The sequence below is a fragment of the Carassius gibelio genome, chromosome B4 (genome assembly GCF_023724105.1).
Source record: "Carassius gibelio isolate Cgi1373 ecotype wild population from Czech Republic chromosome B4, carGib1.2-hapl.c, whole genome shotgun sequence".
NCBI lineage: Eukaryota > Metazoa > Chordata > Actinopteri > Cypriniformes > Cyprinidae > Carassius > Carassius gibelio.
In genome coordinates, this window is record NC_068399.1 from 16,585,711 (window position 1) to 16,609,154 (window position 23,444).

The following is a 23,444-nucleotide window of genomic DNA, read 5'->3' on the forward strand; positions in this document are numbered from 1 at the left end:
AGGCTAAGTATCTGACATGCTCCTCCCGAACCTTGTTATGAAACTGCATTTTGTGAAAAAGCAAATAAAATTACTCAAATAAAAATAAAGTATATCTATAAAAATATAACACATGAATTAATATCCACATAATTAAAAGATTGTTAGAGGGAATGTTCTATTTCTGATTTAAACTCAGTTTGTGCAGTTGATTAAAACTGTACAGTACATATAAAGGCTACTATTTATCTAAACTATAAATCCAGAAGCAGTTCTCATATACCTCACTGCTACTAAATGTTAGTTGCACATGCTACTTACTTACATCACACAAAATGACTTTTTAAATAGTTCAGCATTCTTTTATTTGTGTGTCTTCTGACCAAAAATTGGTTTAGAAACTGTACAGACATGCAGTTTACATAGAGATGAAAATAGGAAGGAAACGTCTCCGTCATTTTAAAATCTCAAAGAATGCATAGAAAAATACTTTTTTTTTAACCATTTTAAAGACTTTTTTTTCATAATTTTAGCCAATGAAATATGACATATTAGCTTCTTAAAATGCAAAGCCAATCTCAAACATGGGTTATTTCTTCACCTGTTATTTCTTTTCTTTTCTTCAGCATATGTAAAGGCCAAACTGAAATCTTAAGTACAGTGCTGGATATAAGAATACAGGCGAAATCAGACGAAAAAAAAAAAATCCTTTGTGTGGATTTTATCTCTGAAATTGTAGGTGATAAAAAGGTAATGTTTGGGGCCGAAGGTAAGAGATGATGAGCAATAAACAAACTTAAAGGGTCAAGGTATATCTGTAGCAGATGGTGCGTTGTAGGTTTTGAGACGTTCATGAGCCCTCTGTGTAGTCAGTAACGTGAGCTCCATAGTATCTACGCTCTCTTCAAGCCCATGTCTCTTGTCAATCTCCACCGTGTAATCATTGGCCTGTAATACAAAAGTAGCATCAGGTGACATTTTTGTTTTAGAAGGTTATGTTGTTTTAACTTAAACGTCGCAAGTATCAATACAAATCTCAGTAAAGAAATACAAGTTGCTTAAAATGTCACAAACAACCTTTCTGGTAATGCATAACTATACTTTAAGCCTCAGGTAGAAAATACCAGCAGTCATTGCTTTTAATACCCACCAGCTGAAGTGCAGCCAGCATGTATCTGCAGGCTTCTGTGTTCTCCTTGCCTTTTACGACAAAGGCAAATGATTTTTTCACACCCACACTACAGAGGGATTGGACGATTCTGTCGCCATACTCATGGATGTCAAAAACTGGATGGGTCTCCTGTGCACAAAATATTTCAGACACTCATTTAATGGGGATAAATGGCCACCAATTGTTTAAATCACTATTGAATATTTTACCACAGAAACCTTGCAAGGCTCAGCCCACATTACCTGAGCAGCAAGATGAGGGTTGATTCCATCCTCCCACTCTTTGACTCTCCGAGACAAAGCAGTCTCCTGCGCATACTTCTGAGAGTTCACCAGAAACAGGTCCTACATACAGAGAAAGTTTAGAAAGAATAAACTACCACTGTCCAATTCATTTCTCTAGAAATCGATCTTAAGCTTTCGTACCACACTCTTCTTGACCAGATCTTCGTAACTCATCCGGCTCATATGCAAGTCATGGAAAATTTGCTCCTGTTCACCAAGGTGCTCCGCGGGTTCAAGATCATCAACCAACTTGTCATGTTCCTCATCCGAAAAGTCCTCACCTGAAAGAAATTGAGGGAATAACCACAAAATATTTATGTCTGGTGCATTTTAAACAATGGTTCTGGGCAAATAATGGTGTAGGGGAAAAAAGTCTAGGCCTGGATTATTTTTAGTGTGTGCATCTCACCCTCTTCGTCTGGATGCCGGACAACCTCGACCTGGTCCTCAATATTCTCTGGTTCCAAGTAAGTTTTCTTTAACTCCTCATCAGAGACAAAAACACCCTAAAACAGAAAATACCTCTGGTCACATGACACATAACAAATACACTACTGTTCAAAGTTTAGACTCAGTAAGATTTATGTTTTTAAAAGAAGTCTCTTATCCTCAGCAAGATATTTATTTGATATAGAAAATACAGTAATATTTTGATATTTGATCACATTCAATTTGATATTAATATATAAATTAAAATGTAATTTATGCCTATAATGCTAAAGCCAAAATGTTATTGTTCCAGTCTTCAGTGTCACTTGTACATTTACATTCAGTCTTTTAGCAGTTGCTTTTATCCAAACCTACAAAAGAGCAATAATATGTAAATGCTGTGACAAGTCTTGGTTAGCTTAGCAAAATACAAATAGCAAGGCTTTTGAATATAAATGAAAAGAAAACAAGTAGCTAGAATAGAAAAAGAATAGGAATGCTAGCGTGGGAGTGTCTAGAGAGAACAGATCCTGCTGATTTGTTTAATTAACAGAAGGTTCAAAAGAACAGCATTCATTTGAAATATAAATCTTCTGTAACATTACTGACGTGTCAAAAGAGCCCAAACATTTTTAATGATATATCACACAACTCAAAATTGTACTTACCCTTTTCCTGAGGATCTGCTTCTGTGCTTTCAGACGCTGACCCATTTTACTCACAAAGATGTAATTAAGGTCTACCATAAGAAAAACAAAAATTTGTATACATTTCAACCACTACTTCGAGAAAATGTATATATATTTATATTACCAGGATAAGTAGGTCCGTTCTTAAGCTTGCGGTCTGCAGTCTCAACTGTAAGGGAAAAAAAACTACTCTAATTCATCCAAACAGCTATGCCATCCATTCCTTTTCAAATAATATCCTGATAACAGCTTACAGGCTTTAGAGAACCAGCTCCCAAAGTCCTGAAGTTTTGAAGGACCCTTCCTCTTCCTCTTTCCAGACTCTTCAAGACCAGCAGGCACTTTATAACACTTCCCTAGAGAGCACAGAACAAAAGAAAAGTCCAACTGCAATTAAATAATGAAATGAGTTATTTTATTGGAAGAACATCAGATTGAGCACACACCTGTTTTGAGAGGTTTGTCCTCCCCAAATGCAGCATATGAATCATGGCTTTTCCAAGGGTCCACAATTTCCTGATATATACACATGCAATTGATTACTTTTACGAGGACATGATTACAGAATGCATAACAAACATAACATACCAAAATCATATTGATATTTTAACATGTACTACATGTGAATGTTCTTTACATGATTGATTTAGTGTAAGTGTGAAGAATCTATACCTTGAGCTGCTTGGGTTCCTCTGGAACTGGCTGAACTGCAGGTCTCGGTCTTAACATCCTCCTCTCACTAGGGGCCTAGATCATTTAAAAAATGGAAAACTTTAATAATTACATTCAACAGATCTTTTTCCAAATGCCAAATATATCAATTGTTAATCACCTGATGTCTTTCCACCCACTCTTCTGACTCAACCTGCATCCCATGATCTTCCAGTGGAGGAAGAACCTCCGCACCACCATCTTCTTCATCGTAACCACCATTAACCTCAGCGACACCCTCTGGACCCCAGATGACAACGATAAGACAAAAACAAAGCAGATCAGTGTGGTAATCTATAAGTCTTGTAATAACAATAAAGTTCAGGTTTAATTTTGGGTCAGTAAGATTTAGAAAAAATTTGTTTGAAAGAGGTCTCATACGCGCTCACAAAGGAATTTATTTAGTACATAAGTACATAAACAGGGTACCCCCAGGATCCTCCAAATGAAATTCAAGGCTTTTTAAGACCTTTTTAATACCATTTTAAATGAAATTCAATGCCAACTTTGTACCCATTCTGACAGAAGTATGACGGGAAAATGTCAAATCTGTATAAATTTTCAACCCTAGAAAATAATTATGTACAAGTACTACTTGAATTAAATAAAACATTTTATTTAAATTATCAGTTATATTTAATACATACGCAACAGCGTAACACATTTGATTTGTAAAAAACAAATATATTTGAACTTGGTGTTGAACACTACAGTCTTCGCAGCTCTGCTGCCTTGGTTGCAATTTTTTCGCCCAGGCTCTCAAGTTCTGTCAACTTCTGCTTGTAGCTTCTTCTCAACGCGTTTGACTTGGCAATTAGCTCTGCCATTTTGCTGCCTTGTTTGTCCTCAGCCTCCTCTGCCATCTTGTCTGCATCCCTACTCAGATGCTCCGCAACTTCCTGGATGGTCTGTCTTGTCTTTTTTAGCTGCTCCAACTCCTCTTCAATTATTCTTCTTCTTTGACTATGTGCTTGAGATTCTTTTTTCTTTCGTTCACTTTCAAGATGCATCCTGTACCTCACCCTTGCTGATGTGACTGAAGACAGGAGCTCTGGTGTGAGGGGCACCTTGTTAACACCCCCATGCATGGACACGTAATCGCACACAACTCTTTGTGCAATGACAGTGTCCTCTTGGATATTACAAGTTTCTACTTGTTTATTGATAGAGAAGCCCCTCTCCACTGTAGCCTGCCCATGGGAGAGGAGCAGAAGGTTTCTGATGAAAGCCCAGAGCTGTGGGTAGGGCTGACTTATATAAGGATGGAGGAACACATCCAGCCTCTTCTCGAGGGGCTTGAAAGACAGGAACTTCTCATTCCTCACCTCCAGGGACAACAATTGTGAAAATTGCTGAATGATCAGATCACCTAAAGAAAGAGTGAAAGAAAAAGCACTCACATCAAATGTACACGTGTTTCTTTTGTAAATTGTACGCCTAACGTCAGGACTTAATCTTATATACCTGTAGCAACCCCATCTAACTGCTTGTCTTGAAGAAACCTTTTGACTAGACACTTCATCTGGCCCTGACACAATTCTGGATTTGAATACATCACAGCTGGGTTAAGACAAGTCATTTGCCTTACAGTTGGGAATTTCAAAGGGCTCTTCTCTTGAATCTTCTTCACAATTTTGGACAGACCCTCCATGCATTCCTTTCTGAACTGGAGGACAGAAAGCTCCTCAGTGGATCTACTCTGCTGCTGACGTTCCTAAGGATGAATGGGGACTAAATTAAGTAAATAGCTTCCTCTCCCTCCTCTTTCCTTCTATCCAGTGAGTGGCTGAGTAGACGGGTCTAACAACAGGGACAACCAGGAGCAGTCTGGTCACACATTATGTATTTCCTAAATACCTTTATTGCAGCCTCAGCTCCAATGCCAATATCAACAGCTCTAAGATGAACCCTGGACTGCATGTCACTAACATCAAGCCGGACCAAATGCTGAGGTGTGGCATCATTGAGAAGTTCTTGTTTGATGAATCGCCTCAGCAAACTCTATGAAAAGACAAAAATATAGATATTTGAGAATATAAAATATTTTACAATACAAAATAAGCACTCTGACTTTACAATGTTTCTTTTCTTCTGTATTATTAAATGAGCCTAATTTATCTGACTATACAAAATATTTGCATTTTCAACTCATTCAGTCTTAGCTGTTGTCTTAGCGTAACTGTGAACGAGAGGAGATTTTAAAATCACTATGACAATAAAATGAGAAGATTCACCTCACCTTCAGCAGTTCAGCCAAGTCATTACCAATGAAAGGCAGCACAGGCTCATCAGTCTGGTATCTGGTGAGGAAAGGTGTTACACTTCGACACACTGCCATGAAAAAGTGAAGCTTTGCCAGAATGAGAGGGTCTTTGGTTGCCGCCGCAATGGTATCATAGGAGGACGTCCCAGGGTTAGGAAGCTTTTTGGTGCTAACAGCCTCCACATACTTCATCATGTCTGGCCAGATGACAAGGGCCCTCTCCGCCACAGGGAAGTTCTCGACCCAGCGATGACCACAAAAAGGCAAAGCAAAGATTTTGGATTTTGTTAGATTACAGAAATCCTCCCTTCTTGCTGGCACATTGTGAAAAATTGTATGCAGAGCTCTTAGGAACTTCTCCATATGCCAGTCGGTGAATCCACATTTGACAGCATTATGGAGAGTATGCAGGCCACAACTCCCCACCACTGCCAGCTGAGCACCCCCAAAATGCTCTGCATGCTCCTGCTGCAGCATCTCAAAAAACCGCCAATTAACATTGGGTCCATCCATAGACACAGAGACCATCTTCCTCAAGTCAAGGTCACATACACACTCCTAAAAGACATGAAAAGCAAAGACATTTAAACAAAGACATTATACAGCCTACATAATAGCTAGTGTGATGGAGGTTGGGGCCTCAAGGTTAAAGGTCTAAAGACATGCAAACTCACAACTGGGAAAAATAGTGACATGTTGTAGGGGGGTCTGGGGAATTATCCCCCCATGAGACAATTTTTATGATTTAAACATGTAAATGAGGCATTCTGGTGCCTTCTGACAAGGAATTTCCTTCAAGTAAAAAAAACCCAATAAAACCAATAATCAAAACAATTTGATATCATATTAATTAAGTTGGGGCCTATCAAGTACAGTACATAACAAGAATTAAATATCTCACTGTAAAGTAAACCATAAGGATCCCCAGATGGTACATAATTCTAATATTAAAGGTTTAAAATTATTTATTTGTAAGCTACTTCCATTTAAATTACACATAAGGAAGTTTTTATAATAATGTTACAATACATTTTTAATGACATAATATTTTTCTACTTTTTAAATAATGTCTGTCATAAATAAATCAAATTTATTTTGAAGCAATATTCTCATCAGACTTTACATACTTAAATCTGCATAATTCTGATTTTTACACCAGGGCATTATTGACTTTTATAAGGACAGTTTTTAAACCTTACTATATATGCACTCTCTTTCCTGTCAAATTTTTAAATTTGATCAAATTCAGTTTTAATAATAAGGCTGCCGTTATCAATCAAATTAAGTCATTTACACTGCAAAATTGCAACTGTAATAAATAATTTTATGAGATTGAGGTTTAAACAAATAATATAAAAACAATGATTCTTGTAAACAATAAACCAATAGGTGGCAGCAAGTGACCGTCTTAATAAATGAATAATTGAGTCATTCATTAAAACGATTTGTTCAAAATGCTGAATCATTCAATAACAGAACACAGCACTTTAGTGTTGCTTTTCTTTTGTAACTATTTTCAATGTAACGTTACATACAATGTAACATTTGCAATCGTGATATTTTAGAACAGCTCACTTGGTCGTGTTATGTTACTTTACTATATCATATATTATTTATAAATAAAAAAACTCAACATTTTGAAAATTCAGAATAAAAACTTACTTTGAAATGTTTGAGCAAGTCCACCGCCGTTGCATGACCCATGAACTGCGAGCCGAAGTATCGTGACTGGACGTGGTCGTCCACCCAGTAGCGAATATGAAGGTCCAACTGCTTACTTTTCGTCATCTTATTGAGACTCTCGTCAAACATGATCACAAACCCGTTGGACATATTGACATGGTCAGTCAGTTCTTTCGTTATAAAGGGAGCTAATCCGAATTTAGTAATATATGCCGTTTTGTTGCTTCCACACGAGAATGTAGCTGCAACCTCGGAGTCAGGAAACATGATTTTAAAAATCTCTGTAACGTTTTCATTTGAAGTGTAAGAGTGGTGCTCAGAGACTGTTTTAAGGACCCACATCACCTCTGCCCGCAGAGTTGGTGTCGAGCCACAGTACGATAGAATGTTCCTTGGCTGTGGTGGCATTTCTATTGTAGAAATGTCTTCATTATTGATAGTCAGAGCTGTTTCAGTAACCGAAGAGATCCGCGGTGCACAGAACGGGCCAATAGGTGGTTGGTGTTGGCGAGCAGTGCTACACGCGGTGTGTTTGGCACCCTTCATATGGGAGTCCAGGGCCGTAACACCCATTGTCGCTAGCTTAAAAGATTTCCTGCACCAACAGCAATAGGCCTCGCGGTCATTTCCTGGCACAGGCTTGACCCAAGCGTAATTCGGATTCCTTGTCCACAGCGGATTAAACCGACACTTTCCCATTTTAGCCGACAAACTAGGCTAGCTACTATCTTGTTCTGTAATTTACCTCACTTGCCTAGTAACCATAGTAACGGGTGCGCGAGCTTTCGCGCTTACTGCTATGACGTGGAGCGCGAAGTGCACTCGACATTACGCTGCATGAATTTTTAATTAGCCTACAATAGTAAAAGTTTATTTTGTTATGGTATGAACTTAATCCTAGGAAAAGTAAAAAAATAAAAATAAATAAATAAGACCTTTGTAACGAAATCCAAGACTTTGTATACCAAATTCAAGGCTATTAAGGCCTTAATTTTATATAATCAAATTTAAGACTTTTTCAATGCTTTTAAGACCCCGCGGGTACCCTGATAAAAACACTAATACTATGAAATATTATTACACTTAAAAAGAATTTTTTCTATTTTACTGTATTATAACATTTTAAATTTTTAAATGTTTTTCTGTGATAGCAAAGCTGATTTGTTTCCAGTGTCACATGATCCTTAATAAATCATTATAACATGCTGATTTGGTGCCAAGTAATAATTTCTTGTTATTTTGAAAGCTATTGTGCTGCTTCATATTTTTGTAATATATTTTTCAGTATTCTTTGATGACCATACATTGACTTTAAAAAAAAAAATTTAATAATCTGATCTAGTGCAAGTTCTCGTTCATGAAACTTTCAAAAACATCTGTATAGACTGTCACACGAGAAGCCTGTGTACTCACCATTATCTAAAGGCAGAGCTTCATGTACAGAGAAGTTGTGCTGGATTTCTGCGACCTCCTTGAGGAAGTCAGTGTGGGAAGAGCCCAGACGCATCAATCCGGATTCATCCATGGTGAAATGATTCATTCGAAAATCCTTACAGCTGCCAAGAAGCTCTCCTTTAAGGCTAGAGGATAAAAAAAAATAAGCATTTTGGTAAAGCATTTTTAGCTCTTTGCAAGTTGAACTTAATTTCCAGCAACTGAGTCACTTGTTCAGGTAATATTCTCCTGGAGAGCATGTGACTGGACTGCTATTTTTGGACTCTAGAACCAATATAATTAAAGAAGGAACAGTGTGCCACGATTTTCTTTGTTTGTGTGGGTCTTTACCTGAGAAGGGGGTATTTCTGTTTCTCAAGTGATTCTACAGGAATGAGAGATTCAGGAGGGAGACGAATAATCTTCACTGTCTAAAAAAAAAAAAAAAGAATATCAAAAAATAAAAATAAAAAAGACAAACCAAAACTCACATGCTATACAACTTGGTCTGCAGAGCATTAAAAAAAAAACAAAAACGTAATATTAGTAAATCTCAAAATTTTTCCTAATTTCTCACAATTTTTCCTAGTCAAAGACACAAACGCAGATTAGTATGGATGCCTAGTATAGACATTATAAATTGTAGAAACAAAAAGTATGATGAGGTGAAGCCCAACCCACCTCTGTTGAATCTTTCATCGTTATATTCTGAGAGTTGACGTTCTCATCCTGCTCAATCTCATCAAACTGCATATGAATACTCAATTATTCACACAGATATACAAAAACTGAAATCTTTGTTTAAATTAATAAGCACTATTGCTCATTTGGGCACCTCACAATCATCTCCTTCATTGCCTGAAGGGTTTTTTTCCTGGTTACCGTCTGATGAAGAACCTTGTTTGTCACGTCTGTGGAAACAGGGACAACCAGCATGACAACACACCAAATGCCGATTCAAGAGAATAAACAGAATATGAAGTTCCAGGACAATAACACTTACTTTTTGTTTTTGTTAGAGATGTAATCTAATGTTTGAAACACCAGAGTGTGAAGGAGCTCGACCTAAACATTCAGAACAGATCATTTTGTGAAGAAAGTCTTTTGCCATAATAAATGTATTACATATTATAGGATTAGTTCACACAAAAATGTAATTTTAGATGATGTAGGTGGTTTTATTTCTTCATCTAGTAGATTTTGAGAATCACTTGCTAACTAAAGTATCCCCTGCATTGAATGGGTGCCATCAAAATTGGAATTTAAACAGCTGATAAAAGCATCACAATAACCCACAAGTAATCCACACGACTTCAGTCCATCAATAAATGCCTACTGAAGTGAAAATCTGTGTGCTACAGATAAACAAATCATTATTCTTCCACCTCCAGTGAGAAATAATAAAATAATGCCAAAGCAATAATAAAATAATACCACCTCCAGTGAGAAATAATACAATAATGCCACCTCCAGAGAGAAATAATACAATAATGGCAATGCAATAATAAAATAATGCCACCTCCAGTGAGAAATAATACAATAATGGCAATGCAATAATAAAATAATGCCACCTCCAGTGAGAAATAATACAATAATGGCAATGCAATAATAAAATAATGCCACCTCCAGTGAGAAATAATAAAATAATGGCAATGCAATAATAAAATAATGCCACCTCTAGTGAGAAATTACAAAATAATGCCAATGCAATAATAAAATAATGACACCTCCAGTGAGAAAGTCGCTTGCTCAGTGCATATGTCTCTCCTGATACAGACAAACATGCATATTTGTGCATCTCAAGATGTGAACTGACGACCTGAAATTGTGTGAATTACTTGTGGATTATTGTGATCGTTTTATGAGCTGCTTGGATTCTCAATGACGGTTAAGACACTAATATGAATTATAAATGTATTTATTTCTGCCACGCATTCAACTTTTTAATAAAATATCCAAAAGTAAATAAATTAAATAACATTTTTACTTTAATGAAAACTACTAAATCACTGAAACCTGAAACTAATCACTGTAGCACACACATAAAACATCAAATGTTTTACCTTTCTGCCATAGATGCATGTGGATCCTTGGATTAAAAGTGCAGCCTCTGCAAAGTTCATCATGGTTTTCCCACCATCGAATGAAATGGTCATCTGGTCCAGCTGTGATCACAGACAGCATACTTAATGTTAGAAAATGAAGCTTTAAATGAATGAAGGTGCTTCTTGATCAGTCTGTCTTGTGTTTTCTCACCTCCTCAAGATACTCTCCGAGCTGGCTGGCCAGGTCAATGTCCCAGTTCTTGGTGAGGTCTCGCAGGGGCTGAAGCAGATGGCCATATCTCGTCTCCGCAGAGTCCATGACCACGTATTTATAAAAATACCCTGCAAATAATCTTTCAAATTAATCACCATTCACCACATATATTAATAATGATATAAAACAAGACTGCTTAATTTTGAAAAGAAGACAATGGCATGTAATATTTTATTTAGTACGCTCTGTTTTACTATGTTACTGCTCTTTAGAGTCAAATACAGAAATCCAGTTAACGTTACACATGAAAGAAACAATTAACTTATGTCATTACGGAATCAAAGTAACATTAAGTGTAAACAGGACATTTGCTATCTGTCTAGTAACTACAAGCATAATACATATATCTGTATATAAACATTACCATTAAGTGTAAGGTGGTTTTATAACCAGTCGTAATCGCTGTTAAACTGTAAACTATGTTTAATTGTTAAACAACAGTAACGGTTTAACAACAATGAAGCTCCGCGCGACGCTCGTATGTAACTTACATATCAATACGCTCACCTTTAGTATGCGAATAAGCAACGGTTGCTGGGTAAAAATAATCTCTTGATTGCGTATTTCGAAAAACGTACAGGTTCTGTCTCTAAATTTAACAAAAAAAAAGTAAACAATAAAATCTACTCTTTGAGGAAACTCGGCACAAACGTCATTTTTGTTTTTGCCGCCTGCGTGACGTCACATCGGAGTCACTGGGCATCTAGTGAAACGCTGCCCACTGCCGGCCTGGAGGAGGATCGTCGCAATAATGTCTGGTATGTACAGGTACTGGTCGAATAATTAGAATATCATCAAAAAGTTGATTTATTTCACTAATTCCATTCAAAAAGTGAAACTTGTATATTATATCCATTCATTACACACAGACTGATATATTTCAAATGTTTATTTCTTTTAATTTTGATGATTATAACTGACAACTAAGGAAAATCCCAAATTCAGTATCTCAGAAAATTAGAATATTGTGAAAAGGTTCAATATTGAAGAAACCTGGTGCCACACTCTTATCAGCTAATTAATAAATGGTCTCTCGCTCTAGTTCTGTAGACTACACAATCATGGGGAAGAATGCTGACTTAACAGCTGTCAAAAAGACTACCATTGACACCTTGCACAAGGAGGGCAAGACACAAAGGGTCATTGCAAAAGAGGCTGGCTGTTCACCGAGCTCTGTGTCCGAGCACATTAATAGAGAGGCAAAGGGAAGGAAAAGATGTGGTAGAAAAAAGTGTACACGCAATAGTGATAACCGCACCCTGGAAAGGATTGTGAGAAAAAACCCATTAAAAATGTGGGGGAAATTCACAAATAGTGGACTGCAGCTGGAGTCAGTGCTTCAAGAACCACTACGCACAGACGTATGCAAGACATGGGTTTCAGCTGTCGCATTCCTTGTGTCAAGCCACTCTTGAACAACAGACAGCGTCAGAAGTGTCTCTTGGACAAAAAAGGACTTGACTGCTGCTGAGTGGTACAAAGTTATGTTCTCTGATGAAAGTAAATTTTGCATTTCCTTTGGATATCAAGGTCCCAGAGTCTGGAGGAAGAGAGGAGAGGCACACAATCCACGTTGTTTGAGGTCCAGTGTAAAGTTTCCACAGTCAGTGATGGTTTGGGGAGCCATGTCATCTGCTGGTGTTGGTCCACTGTGTTTTCTGAGGTCCAAGTTTTAGAGCACTTCATGCTTCCTGCTGCTGACCAACTTTATGGAGATGCAGATTTCATTTTCCAACAAGACTTGGCACCTGCACACAGTGCCAAAGCTACCAGTAACTGGTTTAAGGACCATGGTATGCCTGTTCTTAATTGGCCAGCAAACTCGCCTGATCTTAACCTCATAGAAAATCTATGGGGTATTGGGAAGAGGAAGATGTGATATGCCAGGCCCAAGAATGCAGAAGAGCTGAAGGCCACTATCAGAGCAACCTGGGCTCTCATAACACCTGAGCAGTGCCACAGACTCATCGCAATGCCGCATTGCAGCATTAATTCAGGCAAAAGGAGCCCCAACTACATATTGAGTGCTGTACATGCTTATACTTTTCTTTTCATATTTTTCAGTTGGCCAAGATTTAAAAAAATCCTTTCTTTGTATTGGTCTTAAGTAATATTGTAATTTTCTGAGAGACTGAATTTGGGATTTTCCTTAGTTGTCAGTTATAAGCATCAAATTAAAAGAAATAAACATTTGAAATATATCAGTCTGTGTGTAATGAATTAATATAATACACAAGTTTCACTTTTTGAAACGAATTAGTGAAATAAATCAACTTTTTGATGATATTCTAATTATATGACCAGCACCTGTATCCTCTGTATGTTTTCAAAGAGTCTAGTGAAAGTCTCAGGAAGACCACAGGTATTTGGGCTTGCGATTTGTGTTATTTTATATATATTGCATAGCAAAAAATACAGAAAGAGCTTACATATAAGGAGGTTAGACAATTTAGAGAAAACATAAGTCATATGGTTTATTAAAAATAAGTCAATAAAAAAGTAACAAATATTTGCACTTTACAATTATTTGTTTATTTTTTTCATCTAGCAGGAAAACCAACGTAAACTTTACATCATCCAGAAGAGGTCGCTATAAGGCAGACATACAATTTTTTTTTAGCTCAACCCCAGAGATGCATAACCAAGATAGAAGTGAACAATTACAGTACAAAATATGAAGATTATTGAATGATTATATTTTATAGCATATTTTTTTTTATAGCATATTTATAGCATTTTTATTGGTTTTTATATGTATTACAAATTAATTCAACACAATCCCTCAACCCTGACCTAATATTCCCCAAAATTACCATAATGCTGACCATTTTCATAAGATAATTGAACAATTAATTTACATAAATATGTACACACATACACTCAGTTATGCACATGCATGGCAATAAATAAACAAATAAACTGGTTTTACATCCATTTGGCTTAACAGGGCTATTTAGTCAATAATCGTGTATTATTTAGAACAAAATTTTTCAGGTCTTCTTTATGATGAGTCTCTATCTGATCTTTGCAAGGCGGAGGCAAGATATTATATCTCTGAACCGGATGTAAATGGTGGAACAGAATCCTTCCAATTTAGTAGTTTTTATCTGCATTCTAACAAGGAAGAAAAAGCAAGGACTTTAACCACTGGTGCTGAGAAACATTGACAGCTATTACGCATACAGTACATAGGTAAAGTTGGGCTCATTTAACTTTTGACGTATAAGAGTTATGTACTATTTTAAACCGAAATGAATGCAAAACCAAGCACAAATTGGTGATGACTGAACCTGTTTGAGGACACAGGCCTATGTGTCATATGAGGCTAATCTGCCAAGAACTTCCTCCTAACTGTATCAAAACAAGAGGATGCTCAACCACAATTTTATTTGTTTTAAAGTAGCAACTAATTGGCTTATATACACAAGTAACATGACCCGTCCATAAAACTAACAAGCATTCCAGTTGTCTTCGTAAGAGTGTGTGCAAGGTCATCTGAGACATCAGACTTAGTCATCTCTGATTGCTGATGTGTTAAATGGATAGTTCAAGCTGTTGACAGTAGTCATAGACTTCCATAGGAATAAATGCTATGGAAGTCAATGGCTACTGACAACTTTTTGGTTACCAACATTCTTTAAAATATCTTCTTTTCTGTTCAACAGCAGTTTTGGAACAACATGATGGTGAGTAAAAGTGTGAACCATAGGCATTTAATCCACTGTTGTCTTTATACAAAGATATATACAAGGATCTGTCTATCTATCTATCTATCTGTCTGTCTGTCTGTCTGTCTATCTATCTATCTATCTGTCTGAATGTGTTGTGGATATTTAGGTAGTTTATTGTGGTTTTGGGGTTTTTACACAACGACGAAACTCAATATTATACAGCTTCTTATATTTTGTTTTGTCATGTATGTAGGCAATAAATTCCTGGTTTAAGGTGGCACTTGTCATGCTGTGACTTGCTCAGAGGAGTTCTGTAACATTACACACATATCTCGAAAAGCAACAATTGTTTATTCTTTAAAACCTGTACAGATTCTATAAAAAAAAATAAAAATAAAAAAAAATAAACCTTATTCCCATCGCAGATGTTTTATTAATAAAGATTGTATTACAGAAATACAACACAGAACGATTAATTAACAATAAAATAGATTTGGGACGTGTTATATTGAACGTATCGCAGTACATTTCGTCTGTCCCTTGCACTTCACTGCTGGTTGTGATATTAGGTCTTTATATATATATATATAATTCAATTATTCTTCTGATGAAAACAGCCTTATAAGGAAGATCTAAATGTAAAACCAAACGAAAAAAAAATTATATATTTATAATTAATATAAACATGTTTACGATATAAACGTGTCTGGCAGATCTCAATAAAACAAACAAATAAACAACAACAAAATAGCCAGTTGGCACGACCTTAAGAGAGCGCTCGCACATCTGACCACGTGATAGGATTCCTGGAAAGTTCCTGGAAATTAGTCTTTTATATACTAGTCTTTTTAAACGAGGATTAAGTAGTTAACGACGAGCGCGCGCACACACAGAGAAAGAGAGGGAGAGAGAGACAGGGCAAGAGAAAAAAAAGATTCGTTGGAATATCACTAAACTGCTGGAAAGAGTAATTATATGTCCTGCTATCTTGGCTCGCGTTGTAACGCGTTAGGACGCGCGGTGCGCGCGGTGCGCTTGCAGACAGCGCGAGACATACAGTGTCGCCAGTATCGCTCCCGAAAGAATCAATGCAAATACACGGAAAAACGCGTCCCGATCTGCTGAGCATCAGGGGGTGCTGGTCGTTTGACAGTGAGCCGATCAGTGTTTCCCATCAATAATAAACGATGGGTCTGAATCATGTTGCCATTGAACGACTGTAACGTGAAACGCGCTGGACTTGATTGCTTGCTTTCACTTAGACAAAAGGTAAGTGCTGTGCGCTTTCTCCGACTGTCACCTTTCAGGCTCAAGTTTATATTCAAAATATACTCTGCTTTATTTCGTCTGATTCATTATGTCTCACATAGCAGATACATCAAATAATCCGTGCAATTAGAACTAACGTATCTTCATTTACACGTTCAGGAGAAAAGACTCTCGTTTCTCTTGTTTGTCACACTATCGTTTACCAGGAGCAAGCTGTCAATGCAGTTTCCTAGTAAAGGCGGTTCTGCGTATTTTGCCGTCTCTCAAAGACAGCCTTTGTTTTTATTCCTCATGCACGTGCGCAATGAGCCATTCACACACAAGACGGACGTTTGTAGCCTAATGTTAATGAAGCTTATGGTGATGTCATTTCGCTCTTTTATCCAATTAAAAACAATAACCGAAAACATAACAGTAGCTGCCCTTTGCTTTATTCAATTGAGAACTTTATGAGAGTATAAAAAAACAACAATAAGAAATGCGCTACAGGAGTGGAATGACTATGTGAGCAACACCCTCCTGGGTGACAGTAGACGCGTTAAGACTGTAAAAATACTAAGGATTTACAGGGCAAAAACAATTTTAAGGTAAGGCGAGGAATGATTTCGTTTCTGTCTTAAGCTACAACTCAAATTCAGATCAGGATAATGAATGTTAAATGACAGAACTGGTGTCATTAATGTTTAGTTTGACACAAGTATACAAGTGATAGTTCACACAAGCTTTTCATTTACGTGTTAAAAACTATAAATACCATGTCTGAGGTGACGGGAAGGGATGTAACATTTTCCATTCTGCTGGAGACACAAACAGTTGACCAAACCAGGACAGTGTTATACGCTTACCTCAATTGTGTGAGTGACTAACACACACTCTTTCGTTTAGCGGTATTATGCATTTGCGTATTTGTTTCTTTTTGTTATTTTAAAGCGTTTTAACGTTTCCTATACGGTGGCCTTATTGAATTAAATTATTTAAAGGAATCGAGGGTGACTTGGGGTGACATAATTGTTTTGAAGAAGTACATTTGATGACCATAAATGCATGCATGTCCATGTTTTCTATTACTCTCAGGTAATGTAGAAGATTGTAGCACCAGTACAGTACCAGTAGGCCTAATTGACATCAGTTCACACGGTTTTATGCTACAATGTAGTTCTTAAACATCAGCAAATTAGCAGCAGACATGTATGGAAATACTAATCAGCAAAAAACAAAAAACAAAAAAAAAACAACAACACAAAAAGCATCAAACAAAACATAGGGTTAAAATCATGTTTGTATTTTCAGATCGGCGCAGCCAAACAGTATCCACGGACGCTGTGGAAGACTTCTCACATGTTTTGGTCGATTGTAAGAGTCAGTAGTCTTTGAAGGATAATTATAGACATTGAGTGGATGCAGAACGCCGTTCTCCAATGACCTGTCACTCATCCGACTCCACGGAAAGCATCGAGAATGAAAGGAGATCGCAAACCGAAACCCAAGTCGCGGAGTCCGAGCAGAGTCGCATTGCCACTGCCATGAGAGACCTTAAAAACACTGGTAAACGTTTACTGCTCGTTTCACTTACATACTCTCTTCATTTGCTCCTGTAGGCTAACTCTCACTGAATTCATGTCGCATGCAACACAGCAACAGGCTAGTTAAAAAATAATTATCACAATGCGTCAAATTTGATGTTAAAAGTGATAACAGTCGATTTTAAAAAGATTAACCTTCTATATAAAATTTCTGTAAAATGTTTAAAGGTCGTTCTGAGTGTACTTTAATCTCATAAATCAGATTAGCAGTAGCTGTATCGTGCTTTTGCCATGAGTTTGTTGCAGACCCATACACAGTTTTTTTTTTTTTTCAAAATATCGATGTCCCAAAATGGAGAGTAAGGTGGTTCCTCCCCCAAGAAAATTTAGATTTTCCTGGCTTACATGTGTGCATTTTAAGATGTTTAAAGGCTCACAAATTTGATTATAATGTAGGTTTTAAACCAAGGCAGTGGGTATAGTAGCACAGATTATTTTTCAACATAACAGATTCTTAAACATGAGAATCAGATTAAAAGTTGCAATGAATGATCCACGCTACAAATAGAGAAGATGTAGTTTGTTTATGAATTTAATAAACGTCTAAAATGATTAAACATGAATTTGATTAGCTATTATTATTATGTAATTCACACTAATAGAAATTAATCTTTTCCAACAAGTTTAAACTGATTTTTGCATTTTATAATAAGACATTTGGGCTGTTACCATGCAAATTAAATCAACACAGAAGTTGCATCTGAAGTGGCATTACACTGTTTAATGCAAGACGTGAATTAATTTATCTGCAAATGCATAAGTAATGTTTTGATATGTTAAACATAAAACGTTTACTATACTGATATTTGAAATTATTTAAAACATAAAAAAAAACCCACATCGAAATGTGAAATTAAAATCGCCAATAGGTAGCAGCAAGTCACTGTTCATAAGTGAGTCATTGCGATTGAACCGAATCATTTAAACGGTTGATTCATTCAGGAAAGAAACAGCGTCATGTTGCTCAGAGACGCAAAACTGTGCTGTGGCTGTGTTTGGAATGAATTTGTTGGTGAAATAGAGCAAAAACAGGCAATATGTAAAACAGGCATCTCAGATGAGAAGATCTGTTATCTTGGCTTTTTATCCTTGCAGCACCAAAGCAGAATTAATATAATGTAATTAATTATTTTACATCTTCTGTTATTTAAAAAATACCGAGGTCTGGACATCGGGGACCTCGATGCTGGGTGAATGTCAAATAATTGAAAATGTTTCAGGACTTGCTGTTATGTTTTTTTTTCTTTTTTTTCTTTTTTTTTGTGACAATTTGCATCTAGTGTATTGTTTCGGGACTGTTGTTTGATCAGAAGATAATAATGAAAATATGAGAGAAGTGAATGTCAAGAAAAAAAGTAGGCTAATTATTTTTTACATTAAGGGGCAGTTTTCACCACATTTGGATTTCCAGTGGCATGTTTTTATTATAAATAAATAATTAGATATAATGTAAAATGAATAAATATATAAATGCAAATTTATTTAAATTTAAATGTAATTTAAATTTATAATCTATGAAGTGTAATTAAAATTAATTAAACATCAAAAAGGAATATATTCCACATTAATTATGGGGGCTATTTTATCACTTTATTTTTATCACCCCCTTTCTGAGCCTGATAAGAAGTATATGTAAGTTAATTATTGGAACTATGTGAATTTCTTGAAAAAGCTTTTACTGTTAATTTTTTTCTGTTTTGCTTTTTGTGCAACAAAAGAGTTACATTATCATGTCTATGAAGCTTTTGTTATATATCCTGGTCTGGCTGGAACATTTGTCCTTAGTGGTTTGTGTCTCTGTCACATCACATCCCTTTCTGGTTTCAAGTGCATGTGCAAATTTAGTCCAGCACTGCACTGTATAAAAGAAAAACATAACATAAAGTCATTATGATGCTGCAGCGAGATCCTTTTTTAGGTTTGTTTGTTATTGAGAAATACAATGTGAGCAGCTTTGGGGAACATCTGTCAAGCATCCGCCATCACAAATGTCAGATACTCCCAAGATGAATAGTCAGATGGTCTAGTTTACTATTTCAGGAAAAATATGTCATTTATGTTGATATTTCTGCTGTCTTGTTTAGACTTGCTATGCCACAGTTGTCATAATGTTTGCAATTAACGTTCACTTATCAGCTCATTTCGGAAGTGCTTGGTTTCTTGCTGCATTATCAGATGTGAATTAGCTCTTCAAATCAGGGCACAGTTGAGAGGTTGCGTCCTCTTCTGAAAGCCAAAATATCTGCAGTGACTCAGAAAATGCCTGATAAAACAACAGCCGAATTGCTAGGATATGACTGTAGCTGTGACGGTTTTTGTGAGCCTGTCTTTAGAGGGACACGTTATGGGTCTCATGTTACACAAGCAAGCGACTGAAACAGATACTGTGGAAGAGGATACGTATGTGACCACCTCTGTGTCTTCTTTTCTTGGAAGCAGGCTGGTATTGGGGCAGCCTGACAGCAAATGAAGCCAAGGAGATCCTGCAGGACACGTCGGAGGGGACGTTTCTGGTCCGAGACAGCTCTCAGAGGGACTACCTCTTCACCATCTCCGCCATGACATCTGCTGGACCCACCAACCTGCGAATCGAATACAAGGACGGCAAGTTCAAGCTGGATTCCGTGGTGCTGGTCAAACCCAAACTCAAGCAGTTCGACAGCGTTGTCCATCTCGTGGAACACTATGTGCAGCTGTCCCGGACGTCTTGTATGGGCAGGACTACCCCTCTCGCCCCGTCCAATGGGACAGTGCAGCTGCTGCTCACGAATCCGGTGTACACAGCCACACCATCTCTGCAGCATCTGTGTCGTATTGCCATCAACAAAACCACACGGCGGGTACAAGAACTTCCTTTGCCGAACCGTCTGAAGGATTACCTGACAGACTACACTTATAATGTATAGAACCAGATGGACAATAATGACCATAAGTGCAGAGGTACTATGGATCATAGATACAGTGATACTGGGGTGCTGATGTCCCGTTTAGGATCTTTTGCCTGGGATCCCTCATCTTGTGCCCAAGGACAACTTTTAAAGGATAATTCACACACAAAAAAAATGTAAGTCTGTCATTAATTACTCACCGTCAGTGATGTTCCAAACCTGTTTGACTTTTTCATCTGTGGAACACAAGAGAAGATATTCCATTTTTGTCCATACAATGAAAGTCAACGGGATCCAAAAGAACACATCAGCGTTATTCAAAACATATTCCAGTTTCTGTTTTGATTCGGTGAGTAAATATTGACTGAACTATCCCATTAATACACAGAATATCATAACTGTTAAGTGTCCTTCATTGCGTGCTTAACAAGTTTATGGCCTGTAGATATTCTACAGTTGACTTTGAATGAGTGACTGAGCAGTATCTGTCAGGAGCATTGGCCTGCACTGACATCGGTGGGCTTCTTCCTGTAATACGCACATCAGATATACAGGACGCCTCACGGTGTGACCATGCGTCACTTTTAAAAGGAAGAGTTCACCCAAAAATGAATAAACTAGCTCAATCTTAAACGTGATGTTCTTTCTTCTGTAGAACATAAAAGAAGATATTTTGAAGAATCCTGTAGCTGTCTTTGTCCATATATTGAAAACTACACTCTTCAAATTTCCAGATGGAGTTTTGCAGTGATTCCGTAAAGGAACCCTTTTAGGTCACCCAGTGAACAGTTCTTAAAACTATTTGTCCTTAGTGTGAAGAACATTTTAATATTCTAAAAATACAATTTTCCATTATAAATAACTGAAAAGTTTCTATGGATGTCTACTAGATGAAATAAATCCATACGACTTCTAAATAAGGATTATTTACTCTCCAATCACTGATCAAAGCACACAAAGGCAGACCACATTAACTATGGTGGCACAAACATCCACTGATGTCAAACCTCATTGGGATGTTAATTGAAGTTTGAAGTATTTTCTTTTATGTTCCACAGAAGAAAGCAAACCATATGAGTTTGGAACAACATGAGGGTAACATGAGTACAGAATTCTCATTTTTGGGTGAGCTATGCTTTTATTGCATCAGGTGTCTGAGATGTTCTGCATCCTGTGTTTGGGACATGGGAGTTTGAAACTGTATGCATTTGGACTATGTTTTATTTGCTCTTTATCCATGTTATATTTTTGTACTGTAGTCATAGAAGATCATTTGCTGTCATGGTTGCCCAAGGAAATGCTGGAAACTGGCAAGTACCTTGTGATATGATATACTGTACATACATGTCTTCATGATATCGTAATACCTACTGAAAAAATACAGGAAAAAATTGCCCTTTTAAAGGTAGTTTGAAACAAATAAAATGTATTATACATATACACTACCATTTGAAAAATTGGGGTTAGATTTTTAAATAGTGTAATTCAGCAAGGACACATTGAAGTGAACAAATGTGTCAGTAAAGATATTAATAATGTTACAAATGATTTCCGTTATGATCTTTTGAACTTTGAAGAATCCTGAAAACAATCCTTTCATCAAACACATTAAGCAGCACAATGATTTCTGAAGGATTATGTGACACTGAAGACTGAAGAGAAATGGCTGCTGAAAATTCACCTCATCACAGGAATAAATTACATTTTAATATATGATCAGCTTTTTTTGCTCTATTGTTTATCAAATCAATGTAGCCTTACTGAAAATAAGAGACTCAAAAATATTGGAAAAAACATACCACCCCCAAACATACAAAAATTTGAATGGCAGTGTGTGTATAAACATTTTAATTTAAAAGCTCAAACTTCTCCCCCTTGCCCAACATTTAAGGGTGTGTACTTTGCAAATAAAATATACCGTCTTAGTATTTTATCGCACATTCTGAACCAAGAGGTAATTTGGCAGCATGGTTTGTTTCAGCTTTTGTTGCATATGGTCAAGAAGTATTGGCCTGTGTTAACCCTACCTCAGGAGGGTGTCGTGATAAACCTGCATGCTGATTGGTCGTCTCTGGAGAATCTTTGATTCTATACTGAATCGTAATTTTTTAACCAAACCAAACCAAACCAAAAAAAAAAAAAAAAACTTACTAGGTCAGAAGCTTTTTATTCTCTCCTTACTGCTATTTGTTGAGAGATTATAAGAAAAATGAGATTTTCCTCTCAAGTTCCTCACTAATCTGAACTCCTTTCTATTTTGGTTTAATGAAACATACATAATATTATCCCTTCAAGAATGGGTCGCTCAATGTATTCAATTCACCATTGTTCTTGGGTGCTAAATTCCTGCATTTTCTCTTTATGCTTAGTCTTTCAGTTAAAGCATTCAAATAGTATTATCTTAAAAGCATTGCGCTTAAAAGGATTACAGGTTGGTGCTTTATTTTGACATTATTTTTTAAATAAAGAAGTTCCTTATTTAATATGATTTAATTAAAATACAAAAAACAATCTACCAGAAATTCTTAAATAATTGGGAAGCTGATCTCAGATCAGCTTAAGAGGTGTTTCTGCCAACATCTTTAAAATCCAGTATACTGTTGTCAATATTATTCATCGTCTTCCTTGAGGACATGGTATAACTAGGGTAGTAAGTCTGATGTGATCTCTTTGCCACTACAAAATTCCACTAATATCATTTTATTACATTGTGCTGCATCAGTGGTGAATGGATTGTCTCCCAAAAAGTGAGAAATAAAAGCAAGCATAGATTTAATTCCTGTTCTGTGTGTGTGTTATTATTATTTATTTTTTTGGTAATGTCTGATAGAGGACTTGGGAAATAGAGTATGATTTCTACAACAACTTCACTCTTTTATTTGTGCCCCAAAATGAGCCAATCATGAGCAGAACAGACAATAACACCCATCACCAAGGTCACACACCCACAACCTGGCAACCTCTCAAACCTTCAGTAAACCCACATCCTGAATGGATTTCTGGTTTCTAATGTTCTGAAAATACAGATAATCAGGTATATTTGGTGTTTGTATGGAAATAGTTTGTTTGGT

The 23,444-nt window shown here is 36.6% G+C and overlaps 3 protein-coding genes across 6 annotated transcripts; 1 reads left to right on the forward strand and 2 right to left on the reverse strand.

Annotated features, from left to right (window-relative positions):
• Positions 1-319: 319 nt before the first annotated feature.
• LOC127956892 (condensin-2 complex subunit H2) lies at positions 320-11,662 on the reverse strand. Its single transcript, XM_052555165.1, has 19 exons — positions 11,470-11,662; positions 10,900-11,030; positions 10,707-10,808; positions 9,647-9,708; positions 9,479-9,554; positions 9,325-9,390; positions 8,995-9,074; positions 8,623-8,789; positions 3,385-3,503; positions 3,225-3,299; positions 2,999-3,068; positions 2,807-2,908; positions 2,677-2,721; positions 2,532-2,602; positions 1,844-1,940; positions 1,576-1,715; positions 1,393-1,494; positions 1,130-1,279; positions 320-927 (listed from the first exon to the last, which is right to left on the reverse strand). The coding sequence occupies exons 2-19, from the start codon at positions 11,005-11,007 to the stop codon at positions 784-786; spliced, it is 1,776 nt and encodes a 591-aa protein (XP_052411125.1). The 5' UTR covers positions 11,008-11,030; positions 11,470-11,662; the 3' UTR covers positions 320-783.
• LOC127956891 (uncharacterized) lies at positions 3,559-8,253 on the reverse strand. The gene is made up of 5 exons (XM_052555164.1): positions 7,189-8,253; positions 5,503-6,084; positions 5,121-5,264; positions 4,728-4,977; positions 3,559-4,632 (listed from the first exon to the last, which is right to left on the reverse strand). The coding sequence occupies exons 1-5, from the start codon at positions 7,906-7,908 to the stop codon at positions 3,971-3,973; spliced, it is 2,358 nt and encodes a 785-aa protein (XP_052411124.1). The 5' UTR covers positions 7,909-8,253; the 3' UTR covers positions 3,559-3,970.
• A 3,806-nt stretch (positions 11,663-15,468) lies between the features above and the next one.
• LOC127956671 (suppressor of cytokine signaling 2) lies at positions 15,469-23,149 on the forward strand. Of its 4 annotated transcripts, none has more exons than XM_052554794.1 (3): positions 15,469-15,902; positions 17,193-17,447; positions 19,922-23,149. In XM_052554794.1, the coding sequence occupies exons 2-3, from the start codon at positions 17,321-17,323 to the stop codon at positions 20,389-20,391; spliced, it is 597 nt and encodes a 198-aa protein (XP_052410754.1). In that variant the 5' UTR covers positions 15,469-15,902; positions 17,193-17,320; the 3' UTR covers positions 20,392-23,149. The 4 variants fall into 4 exon arrangements, with proteins under 4 accessions (XP_052410754.1, XP_052410756.1, XP_052410755.1 ...); XM_052554796.1 differs by having other exon boundaries at positions 15,473-15,902; positions 19,925-23,149; XM_052554795.1 differs by lacking the exon at positions 15,469-15,902 and adding an exon at positions 15,936-16,489.
• The last annotated feature ends 295 nt before the right edge of the window (positions 23,150-23,444 follow it).

What these genes read in the sequence shown, in the direction of transcription:
- LOC127956891 (XM_052555164.1), bottom strand. Translation starts at nt 7,908, where the DNA reads ATGGGAAAGTGTCGGTTTAATCCGCTGTGGACAAGGAATCCGAATTAC. An exon ending in ACTTGCTCAAACATTTCAAA is followed by an intron (nt 6,085 to 7,188) that starts GTAAGTTTTTAT and finishes CATGTCTTTTAG; the next exon opens with GAGTGTGTATGTGACCTTGA. An exon ending in GAGCTGAGGCTGCAATAAAG is followed by an intron (nt 4,978 to 5,120) that starts GTATTTAGGAAA and finishes ATTCATCCTTAG; the next exon opens with GAACGTCAGCAGCAGAGTAG.
- LOC127956892 (XM_052555165.1), bottom strand. Translation starts at nt 11,007, where the DNA reads ATGGACTCTGCGGAGACGAGATATGGCCATCTGCTTCAGCCCCTGCGA. An exon ending in CAGAAATACCCCCTTCTCAG is followed by an intron (nt 8,790 to 8,994) that starts GTAAAGACCCAC and finishes TTTATCCTCTAG; the next exon opens with CCTTAAAGGAGAGCTTCTTG. An exon ending in ATCTGGTCAAGAAGAGTGTG is followed by an intron (nt 1,495 to 1,575) that starts GTACGAAAGCTT and finishes CTCTGTATGTAG; the next exon opens with GACCTGTTTCTGGTGAACTC.
- LOC127956671 (XM_052554794.1), top strand. Translation starts at nt 17,321, where the DNA reads ATGACCTGTCACTCATCCGACTCCACGGAAAGCATCGAGAATGAAAGG. An exon ending in GAGAGACCTTAAAAACACTG is followed by an intron (nt 17,448 to 19,921) that starts GTAAACGTTTAC and finishes TTTTCTTGGAAG; the next exon opens with CAGGCTGGTATTGGGGCAGC.